We start from the raw sequence: 12,273 nt of genomic DNA, 5'->3' as shown, positions 1-12,273 counted from the left end.
CAGGGCCAAAAAGTGGGAGTGGGTAGGTAGGGGAGTCGGGGGAGGGTATGGGGACTTTTGGGATAGCATTGGAAATGTAAATGAGGAAAATACCTAATAAAAAAAAACAGGTTAGCCAGCATACTGAAGTTGTTTCTCTAAACATATACCTGCTACCAAGTTCTAAAGATCTATATATCATGTATTTTACAATTTTGGGCGATGTTGCTTAGAGTTTGTCTAAAGGGCATGGTATCAGTGAGATGTCACTTTGTCAGAGAAAGAGGAAGACACCTGCTCAAGACAAGAAAACTTTAAAAAAAACACTGATTTAGACAAGGGTAAGTAAGCTTTCTTCTTGGGAGACTTTTCTGTACCCTTTAATTTATGTGTGTTATACATCTGTAAGAAGTAAAACAGTATAAAACATTACTCAACCCTGTTTTATTGCAAAACTCATGCTTTTGTAGGAATAATCTTAAAAAACACTTTAGGAACTACAGTGGGAGACACTGACTTCATAATCCCCATTAGGAGGCATCAGGATCAGTTTTCAGTGTGCTGTTTCCCTCCCACACCAATCTGAGAAATATAGTTTAACCACTAATATTGAGTAATCTGTAGGTTTTTTTTCATCACACATGCCTGTTTTCTTGGCCCAAAAGTTACAAGCTCAAAGGACCCAGCGTAAGTTTGTAAGGTCAAATAAAGGGTAAATAAAATTTGCATTTTAGTTAAATGCATTTTCTAAAGGATAAGTATGTAACATGCTATATTTGGGATATCCTATTAATACAGATTGTTTGTTGTTTACCCAAGACATAGTTTTAACAAGGCCTGTTGTATTTTATGTTCACTGGCAGCTCTATTGCAGGGGCCACCTCATAAAATCGTGGTAACAGAGTATATAGACAGAAGGGCGAGTACTAGAGACTGTGATGACCTCTTCCATAATGGCCATCTGAAGGGGTAGCTGTCCATCACCTTTGGTCACGTGTCATGTTGTTATACTATGAAATCTTAATAAGGGAAGAATCTAGATAAACAACAACAGCAACAGTCACAACAAAACAATACTGTGAAACATGCAACCAAATATGTCTGAGGGTTCAGTGAAGCCCACAACAGGCAACTTAGGGCCTCTGCCACATAGCTGAACACAGGACCCCAGCAAAACTCCTTCTGCTGTTGCTCTGATATGATCACACTTGTTCACTTGTTGGGGACAGGGGGAGCCCCTTTGAGAATAGCTGTTTGTGTTATAACGTATAGTGTAGGAGAGTGCAAGGGGTGGGCAGTGTCTGTGCATTTGCTTGGAAGCCATATGCATGCACACAGGGGTATTGGCCCCTGGCTCCTTGCTATCACCAAACTATTTTCTATGGAGTTGAAACCAACAAGAAGGTAAAATATCAGTGTTTTTATTCAACAGAGGAAAGTTCAAGATCAATTAAGTGAAGAATCAGTTTGTTTAGGGCAGAAAGAAAATATAAACCATTGCAAACCAGCATGGCCCAGTATGGGAGCAGAGGTGATTCTGAGAGAATTTGCTGTGGTATGCAGAATGACAAACAGGTAGAGTTAAAAAGTCCTCTGAAACCTTAGATAGAACGCAAAAAAATTGAAATTCCAGTTACCTTCAGTCATATGACTTTTTGTAGTTTCCTCCATTTTCGGGAAAGACTGAAATGAAGGTTAAAATTACTTGAGGTTAATTGCATTGCAAGTGGAAACATTCTGTTTGGAAATATTCTCCATGTGCTCAATTTGACTCATGGAAAAGACATAAAGTGAATTTGTGTTTTAAATACCAACACATAATTTATTTGAATATTTTGTTGTTCCTTTATGTAATGAATCTCTAAGAATAGAAATCATTTGACATTATAGAAATTACTTTTTTCTTTTTCTTTCATATTCATTAAGTTATTCAGTATTTCAAGGAATATTAATTTCTTAATAATAATACATATTTAAAGTAAAAATATCTGCAGTTATTTCTATCTGTCGGTCGGTCGGTCTGTCTGTCTGTCTATCTATCTACCTATGTTTTATTTGAGGATCTTCAGAATTTTCAGTGAACAGAGGAAGAGCCAAAGGAAGATATATCTAGAAAATTCAATAAACCCATGATATGACTCCCACAAAAATAAACCATGATGTGGATGAAGCAAATGCTTCAAAGCCCTGGCAGGAATCTCAGATCTATTCTTATTGCTGGTATGCCTTTCCCCATATGCATTCTGCATGGAAGCACCTGACAGTGCAACAGTAGTAAGAACACTGCTCCGAGGGACACCCTCTCACCATAACCAGCTTGAGGAGATCTGCAGCATTGCCCCTCTCCTCCTCTGTTCTGGAATCCTTGACTGTCATCTCCTGTAGCTCATCTTCTTTCTTCAGGATGTGGTTTATATAGTCCTAGATCAGGAGAATCGATCAAACAGATAAGAATCAAGAACCTGGCAGAGAGATACACTGGCACAGTCAGTGTCAACTGGGAACACTACAGGACTGAGACAATTCACACTTCTCGACAAAGTTAAATGGTCAAGCACTGGGAAGTTTTGTCTCAGTAGATTAGTAATAACAATAAACACAGTGCTGATCTGCTCACAACCAAAGTTTTAAAGGCACAGGGAAGAACTGCACAGGGACTTCAGAGGGCCCTGCCTCTAACATGGTGCTTCAGCATCCTTTCACTAAAATGATTCCCAGGTCTCTCAGTGTCATCTATATGGTTCTGTGTATGTCACTCAGTCCATGCCTTTGATTCTAGGTGAAATATATTACTTTCCCATATTTGATCAATTGTCAGGAGACATCTAGGAAAGGCTAAAGGCATGTAGGTGAGTTTTCTGGAGATGGCCCCCTGTTTTACATGGCTGCAAATGGTAAACTCTGAATTGCAGGGCCTTCAGAAATCAGATCGATTCTTATTGCTGGTATGCCTTTCCTGTCATTATTACATATTCTAAAGATTCCTGGGCATTAGCTCACCCTACTGGGCAGATTTTCTGCAGATCATCAAAGAGATACTCTTTTGTAGTAATGCTATGTAGACATATTGATTATTTCATAATTCCTAATAATGATTCTATAGAATTCCTAAATTTATACAAGTAATTTTGAGCCCTCTATAGTATGAAAGTGCAATTATGGCTTTTTATGTATCACAGACTATTTGCACTAGGATAAGAAAGGAGGCTTGGGAAAAAGTTACCATCAGGGAAAATAATCCTTCTAGGTTAGCTGTGAAACCATTACGTGATAACTAAATATAATAAACTAGGAATGGACAATTTATTATAAGTGCAAGGACAAAAAATATTGACTGGATTTGTGGTATGTACTCACTAATAAATGGATATTAGCCAAAAAAGTATAGAATACCCAAGATACAGTCCACAGAACTCAAAAAGGTCAACAAGCTGAAGAGCCCAAGTGAGGACGCCTCAGTACCACTTGAGAGGGAGAAGAAAGCAACTACAAGAGGGGAGGGAAGGAGGGATCTGAGATGGAAAGGGGATGGGGGTAGAGGGTGGGAAGAGAGAAACATGATCTGGTATTGGGTGGGGGGAAAGGACTGAAGCCCCGAGGGCCAGCAGAAAGAATGGAAACAGGCAATCTTGGGAGGTAGCAGGTTGAGGGTCAGAGGGCCTCTAGAATGTACCAAAGACCTAGGAGGTAAGAGACTCTCAGGACTCAAAGGGAGGAACCCTAGATAAAATGCCCCATAGTGGGGAGAGGGAAATTGTATGCAGGGCTGTGGGTGTAGTGGAAGAGGGGGGAGGGAGAGAGCTCAAGTCCAGCCAGAGTTCCTGTGCTCTGGTCAGGCAGACGAGGGAGGATTGCCGGATGCTTGCCATGCAGCCCAGGCTGGGCATCTGGCTGTGTGGAGCCACTGACCCCACACTGCAGGTGGTGGACAAGGGACAGCCCCTAGTACCAGGTTCTCAGTCTCCAGGCATCCCAAGCTGGATACAGCGGAGAACAGAATAGGGGCCCCGGGCGACACTCGGCCCGGAGGGGAAAGGAAGAGAGGTCAGGGAGAGAGGGGGCGCTGGGTAGTTCCCATACAGGCAAGTGTGTTTAATTCAGGCCTTGATGAACAGAGACAGTCTATGACTTTAGAGCTTCATTGTAGAAAGGCAGGGAGAAAGAGAGAAAGTAGAAAGAGAGAGAGACCAGCCATGGCCAAGAGTAGAGAAGGGGGAGAGAGAGAGAGAGAGAGAGAGAGAGAGAGAGAGAGAGAGAGAGAGAGAGAGAGAGAGAGAAGAGAAAGGAGAGAAAGAGAATAAAAAAAGGTGAAAGTGAACATAGAATAAGGAAAGTAAAAGCTTAAGAGAGCGAGGAGGGGCCAAGCAGCCTCTCTTATAGTGGGGCTTGTTATCTTGCTGTTGCTAGGTAACTGCGGGGAGGAGTCTAGCCAGAAGGCCAGAAGCTTGGGACATTGTGTAAGTGACTGAAAGCTACATGCTTCTCCTGTGGGGCTGTGGGGACTATAACTTCGACAGGAGCCAGGGGTCCAGGAGATGTGAAGGAACACCTTTCATCCCATGTAGGTGAAAATTACCACCACTGGGCACCGGGTCTTACCGGGGTTCAAGACCTCAACTCAACTGGAGACCAAGCTGTCTGTGCATAGCCCATTGCCCCACACTTGTAGAGCCCACCTCCAGCAGAAAGATAGGGTATGAAGTGGGCGATGTAGTTGCCATCCCTCAGTTAAAACTCTGACCCATAATGGTTCCTGTCTGAAAGAATTACAGGGATTGAAATGGAGAAGAGCCTAAGGAAAAGAAGGTCCAGCAACAGGCCCAAAGTGGGATCCAGCTCAAGGGGCGGTCCCAAGGCCTGACACTAATGAGGTTATGCAGTGCTCACAAAAAGGGATCTATCATGACTGCCCTCCAAAAGACCCAACAAGCAGCTGAAAGAGTCAGATGCAGATATTTGCACCCAACCAGCTGACCCCTGAGGTTAAATTAGGGAAAAGCTGGAAGAAGCTAAGGAGGAGGGAGACCATACAGGACCAGCAGTCTCAATTAACCTGCACCCCTGAGATCTCTCAGACACTGGATCACCAACCAGACAGCATACAACAGCTGATATGAAGCCCCCAATACCTATACAACAGAGACTGCCAGGTCTGGGTTCAGTCAGAGAAGATGCTGGAGGCCTTAGAGAGTTTAGAAGTCTGGTGGCATGTGAGTGTGTGTGGACATCCTCTTCATGGAGACAGGGAGGCAGGGAGGATGTGTGGGATGAGACACAAGGCAGATGATTCATTTCTTGGTAAAGCCACATTAACTTATGACATAAAAATTATTGCTTTAAACTTTTAATGAACTATAGAGCTAGATGATAGGTAATGAATATTTAGTTAATACTAATCTTCAGGAACACATGTAAACATTTACTCTGTAACTCTTTATTCAATTTATGATTTGAATTTATATCTCAAACTTGTTTGGGGGATGTAATGATACTTGAAAAGCCATGTGATCACTTCTCCTGAGAAAGTGTAAGAACTAAGAAGGACAATAAGGGAGTGGCAGTCTTTTTCTTTCAGCAATAAAGAAGACTTGGCTTTTTCTTACTCTAAGGTTTTTTTTTTTTTTTTTTTTTTTTTTCTTACTTAGGGGGCTTTTTACCACTTTCAACAATAAAAAGGTAGAAGCTTTTCTTTCTCTGATCAATAAAGGTTGGTGCTGTTTTAGCCAGAATGAGTGAGTTTTTCTGAATCGGCACTTGCTCAATGGAGCTTGCGTCATCCACCAAACATATATGCACACACACACACACACACACACACATATATACATATATGCATATGTGAGTATAGGTGTGTGTAAGTTTGCATCAACACTTGTGGAGCTGAGACAAGGTAGTTGGGCCCAACCAGATGTGTGTGTATGTGTGTGTGAATATGTGTGTGTATGCATATTGCCAGTGTAAAAGAGTTTAATTATTTTTCCTTTCTTTTTTCGCTCTGGTTCACAAAAAGTTAATGAGTTTCTAGCCCCTTGCCTAGAAGTCCTTGAGCAAGAGAGAAAGGAAATCAGTGCTTATTAGTACAAAATAGTAAGAGAGTTTCCGAGAAAGCAACCCGTGCTTATTAAATCACAAACTGTAAGATTATAAGGGCAGGAGTCATCAGTCTTTAGCCTTCATTCAGAATCTGTGTGCTGCCTCAGCTTGTTCACAACAGGAGCAGGCCTCCAGCAGATCACTTATCTATCAGTATTGATCCTCTTCTCAATGCCAGGTTCTGGGCATATAACCATAAAAAGCATATAATGTTCGTGCTGAGGGAATTAAATTTAGAAAGATGCTATAGATAAGATCACATAATGGGCCACATATCTATAAAATCTTAGATCATTTTCAAAGCAGCATCTATTTTCATCCACGAACAAGTATCATATTAATGTTTGATTCTACATTTTCTCCAGAGAGCACTAACTTTCCATATAGTAAGAAAGAAATACTATATAGAAAATATACATAGAAGTTTTTTTTTTTTAAACTTAGCAGCACATTTTGGGCTTCCTACAACTTAATACTGGAATCATTAAGTAGCATCTATGTTTTTAACCTTCTATTTTAGGTGACTAACATTCAAGTGTTATTCTAAATATTGGTAAAAACTAGATGGTTTCAGGCTCTTCAGGAAATGATTTGCTATGTTCCCGATTCTTTTGGGGTATAGGCATCATGTCATCCAGATTCCGTTACCTTGAGGGAAATCTGTAGCTTTAGTTTCACCTCATTCTTTATGACTTCATGCTGGATGAACTGACGCATCTGTAGCACTTTGGGTCCTTCGAGTATAGGGGCTGGGATGTTTGTCAGCTGCTTAGACCCAATAGAGAGGCCTTTCCAAATTTGAGTGCCAAATGGTGGTCCTGGAGTCTTTTTCTGTCAACAAAACAAAGTGAAAGATTCACCAAAGAAGTCAGAGCAGTGCAGCAATGATTTTTTTTTAATGAGTACTTATATGGATACTAGATCAGGGGTCCTTATGGGGTTCCTAAGCCAATGGAGACCTGACTTTGAGGAATCCAAACAGACAAGGCTTGGCCACCCACCTGTAAATCCAAATGGCAAAAGTAATGGTAAAATAGGAAAGAGATTCATCACTCAGTGTGACTGCCCTGGAACGAGTGGAGACCAGCATCGCATGCCCCATTTTCAAGGAGCTGACAGAGCTTGGGAGGACCAAAAGAAGGAGAGTGATGGATGTGTGTGCATCCTCAGACAGTCTTGATCCAAGTATGGTTTGGGTGATCAATATCTCTGGAGCTTTCTAGACTGTTAGAAGATTGCTGCTATCAGAATTGGGCTTCAGGGGGAGGGGGTTGGGGCCACAGCACGTAGTTTCCATTCATGGTAAGATGTTCATGCTCCAAGTTATTCCTGGAATCCAAGATGACTGTAGGAGACAATGGCTAAGAACAAAGGATAAGTCAGAAAGTTGGGAGTTCGTTCTTTTGGGTTTAGGGCAGTGCTGGGGGACTTCTAGAGGTGCTGTTCTTGAAACAATTAAATGTTTGGGATGAAATAATCAAGCCACCTGGTGTGGTGGCACACACTTTTAATGCCATTATCTTAGAGACAGAAGCAGATGGATCTCTGTGAGTTCAAGGCCTAAATAGTCAGAACTTATTTCTGAGAGAACCTAAAACTAAGCAAGTGAACAAAGAAAACTTCACTCCAACCAAAAACAACTCAGGGAAGAAAAAGTTGATTGGGCTCATACATTCAGGTCACAGTTTATTATTGAGTGAAGTCAGGCAGGAATGCAAGACATGAATCTGAGGAACAGTGCCTGCAGGTTCACCCACTGGTTCACTCATTCACTGGCATGCTGTCACCTTCTCAGATAGTCTAGGACCATTTGCCTAGGGTTGGTGCCACTCACAGGGGTCTGAGACCACCTGTATCTATTAAAAATTCAGACATTTCCCAGACATGCCAACAGGCTAACTGGCTCTAGGTTGCTCTACAACTCATCTTCTCAGGTGACTTTAGACTATGTCCACTTGATAATAAAATCTAACTAGGACAAGGTAAAACCTGGTGACTGACAATCTGCTTATATGATGTTTCTGCAAATCTCAAATATATCATATTCATTCTTTGGTGCTCTAACCTTGAAGGAGAAGACTGATGCTTTTAGATGAAAGATCTTCAAATGATTGCCATGTATGTATGAAGAGCTGAGCAGTAACACTATCCAAATTTAAAGAAGCATGGAGACAGATACAAAATGGAGGCAGAGATGCCAAACTATAATAGCTTTCTAGTTATTCAGTGAACATCTGAAGGACCAAGGGTAGAATCAGTCCTTTCAGCAGAAGCCAAAGCCATCACAGTTAGACCTGTGTGCGACAAAAATGGCACTGGAAAAATCCTGATCCTCCTGGACCTGAGCAAAGTTTCCTCTTTATAGGTGTCACTAACGCTATCAGATGGTGCCCTGTGGGGCATGTTCTCAGGAGGGCTGTGTGATTCTGCACTTGGTAATTCCACAACAGTCTGATCATGTTACATGAATAATGCTTTGTTTAGCATGCTCAGATTACCATAGACATTTGAGTTAGCAGTCTTTAACTCCCTGGTTCTGTGTGAATTTATATAGGAAGATTCTGAGAGTAAAATCATTCCATGGGTTCTCAGCCAATTTTGAGCTCACTGTCACTGAAACTCACCTCTTGGGAAGAAATGTCCGCCTAAAAGTGAGCTCAAACCCATTATCCTAGTTGCTGACCTTCAGGACTAGTGCGCTTTGCTGCCTTGGTGCTTTGTTTTAAAAAGAGTGGCCAGAGACATCCTCCTAGTGGCTTTCAGTTTGTAGCATCAGAGTTTCAGATGAAGAAAGTAATTTTCATTAATCCTAAATTGGTATGTTTATCTTATCACCTTGTAGTATCTTCAGCTTCTTGACATTTTCAACATTCAGAGAAGACTATTGTAGTGCAGTGTTTCAAGATTCAGGACAAGAAATCATGGCCACTTCTGATAATCAATTTGACTAGAGTCACCAAATTAAAAGGAAGAAGTTTTTGTTCTATTAACTGCTCACTGTCTGCTCTTGCTATAGCAGAATTTACTGTAGGCTACTGAAAGCAGAAATTCAAAGACACTACCCTCCTCCTTTAGTGATGTGATCTATGGTTACATTTTTGGCATCTTTACGGATTTCATAATTGAACACCATTATATGCTGGACATGCTGCACGTGATAGTTATGGGACAAAATGGCAGTCTTACAAGACGCAACATTTAGTGATGCTTCAGGATAATACTACAGTATTTATTTGCTAATAGTGCAGTAGCAAAATTCTCTCTCTCTCTCTCTCTCTCTCTCTTGCTCAATTTGTGCCCTTTTAAATACACAAAGAAAAAAAAACCAGGGAGAGTAAAAGACACAACATTTTGTTTCAAACTTAACGGGGAGAAATGACAAGGAAAGTGCTTTAGTATCAGGAAGAACATAGTAAGTAGTAACAGAATTTTCAAGAGGGATGTTTTAATAATATAGGATCATGTTCAGACTTGCCATGCAGAATAAAAATCAAAACTGAAATTAGCTAGCCAGGCATGCTCGTCTAAAAGTATATTGCTACATATACAAATGTTTAAATCTCCAAATATAACACATCTTGACTGCATTCATTAACTTACAGTAGGCTGAAAACATATAAAATTATAGAAGACCCAAGCCTGAAATGTTATCTAAATAAAGAGACTTTACAGTGGGAAATGGATACCTCAACTGAAGGAAACCTTTCCCATGACCTTGACTGGAGATTTGGAGGAACTATGGTGTCTAATTCCTTCTTCATGATCCATTGTGATGCTTCATGGAAAGGGCGAAGGACTGTGATGCTCAGTGCACCTGGATTAAAGGGAGATACCAGAAATTATTTCTCTATCAAAATGTTCCTGATAAATTCAACACATATTACCCAAGTTCAAAAATTCCTTCGAACTGCCTTTTACACAAAAAAACGTGCTCCGGTACAATGACTATGCTTTAGGGTGCTTTCTCTAAGATGGAACCATGAGTCAGTCAGCATCTGAAAACTGGACTTTAATCATCCAAAAGCATTCATGCTTGGGTCAGCAGTCATATTTAAGGGCGTGTTGGGTCTGCCAACAAACTACCTTGAATCTATCTACTTCTGTCTCCTTCTCAGACATTTATTTAATCATGTGCCTCAGAGGTGTTCCATCCTGGACTGAAGCAACAGCTAGCTTTTCTAGATGTAGATGTAGCACTATGGGGAGAACTGATCCTGACAGCCAGGTTCATCCATGATTAAAGCTTCTTTGACTTCTCATTGCTAAAAGAAGCAGAGCAGAGTCCTCCTTGTTCACCCCTGTCTTGGCTTGAACTGTGTCTCTCATTCATGCTACAGCCATGCTTGGCCTCTTCTTACCCATTTTCCAATTCAGTATGATTCTTGGTAATTTCTTCCCCAAGAAGTCATAACCCTCACTGCATACCACACACACACACACACACACACACACACACACAACCCTGAATACACTAACAAGCTCTTGGGTCTCAAACATTTTCAGAGACAATGTCTAGATGATACCAGAGTTTTCTATTCAAAGCTCTCATTGAAAAATATTTCTATTCTTCATAGACCTTCTGTAAATTTTATTTATCTTATTTATTTTTTTCATTTCATTTTTTATTAGATATTTTCTTCATTTACATTTCAAATGTTATCCCAAAAGTTCCCTATACCCTCTCCCCACCCTGCTCCCCAACCCACCCATTCCCTCTTCCTGATCCTGGCATTCCCTTGTACTGGGGCATATGATCTTTGCAAGACCAAGGGCCTCTCCTCCCATTGATGGCCTACTAGGCCATCATCTGTTACATATGTAAACTAGAGACACAGTTCTATGGGGTACTGGTTAGTATTTGTTCTACCTATAGGGTTGCACACCCCTTTAGCTCCTTGAGTATTTTCTCTAGCTGCTTCTTTTAGGGGCCCTGTGTTCCACTTCTGTATTTGCCAGGTACTGGTATAGCTTCTTAAGAGACAGCTATATCAGGGTCCTGTCAGCAAAATCTTGCTGGAATATGCAAGAGTGTCTGGGTTTGGTGGCTGATTATGGGATGGATCCACAGGTGGGGTAGTCTCTGGATGGTCCTTCCTTCTGTCTCATCTCTGAACTTTGTCTCTGTAACTCCTTCTATGGGTATTTTGTTCCTCAACAGAGGAATGGATACAGAAAATATGGTACATTTACATAATGGAGTACTACTCAGCAATTAAAAATAATGACTTTATGAAATTCTTAGGCAAATGGATAGATCTGGAGGATATTCTGAGTGAGGTAACCCAATCACAAAAGAACACACACGATATACACTCACTGATAAGTGGATATTAACCCAGAAACTGAGACTACCTAAGATACAATTTGCAAAACACATGAAACTCAAGAAGAAGGAGTACCAAAGTGTGGATACTTCTGTAAGTTTATAATTACACCTTCTGTAAGTTTATAATTATTCATAGGGTTATATAATTAACACTCATTTCTCTTGATAAATTATAAGGAATTTAATGAAATAAGGCCTATGTTTGTTTTAACTCATTCTGTACTTCAAAACTAGTATTTGGCACAGGATAGGTGGCTAAGACAATGCTATTTAAATAAATAAAATATGGTGAGGAGAGTTATTATCTTCTGTTTTCATTTTATTGTTGTTGTTTGGTTATTTTTTGCTTTCGTTGGGTTGTTTTGTTTGTTTTTTTGAAACAGAGTCCTGCTATGTAGTGTAGGATGACCTCAAGCTCCCAGTGGTTTTCTAGGTCAGGAGTTATTGTACCACCATGCCTGCTTCCCTTACATAGTTCTTTACATACACTGCATAGCCAGGCACAGCTGTCTATTTTCCACATTCACACAAACAAGGCATATAATATGGACATGCATGCCAATGACTAAATGATAGCATAGACTTGCTAGCATGCTTACCAGTAGACTAGAGGTATAAACCATCAAACAAAAAATTAAAAGAAGCCCAGAAACATAGATACATATATATGTAAATATATACATATATACATATATATATACATATATGCAGCATATCAAAGTATGTGCCTTTAATTTCATGCAATGTTTTAGAAATTAATAAAATAACATAATTTCTCAGTGAATATATTATACAACACATATTTCTGACTAGCATTCCAATTTTTGTTGTTGTTGTTGTTTTTGTTTTTTCGAGACAGGGTTTCTCTGTATAGC

General features: G+C 40.3%; 1 protein-coding gene across 1 annotated transcript in view; it reads right to left on the bottom strand.

The window, feature by feature from the left end:
- Spag17 (sperm associated antigen 17) overlaps window positions 1-12,273 on the bottom strand; it is a 248,890-nt gene that overhangs the window by 38,905 nt on the left and 197,712 nt on the right. The window contains exons 35-38 of the mRNA XM_021157134.1: window positions 9,759-9,886; window positions 6,721-6,903; window positions 2,287-2,400; window positions 1,617-1,662 (exon numbers count right to left, since the gene is read on the bottom strand). Coding sequence (XP_021012793.1) covers window positions 1,617-1,662; window positions 2,287-2,400; window positions 6,721-6,903; window positions 9,759-9,886 — 471 coding nt within the window. The remainder of the gene's footprint in view (window positions 1-1,616; window positions 1,663-2,286; window positions 2,401-6,720; window positions 6,904-9,758; window positions 9,887-12,273) is intronic.

This window comes from Mus caroli, chromosome 3 (genome assembly GCF_900094665.2).
Source record: "Mus caroli chromosome 3, CAROLI_EIJ_v1.1, whole genome shotgun sequence".
In the NCBI taxonomy this organism is placed as follows: domain Eukaryota; kingdom Metazoa; phylum Chordata; class Mammalia; order Rodentia; family Muridae; genus Mus; species Mus caroli.
This window is presented reverse-complemented; position numbering and strand designations above follow the sequence as displayed.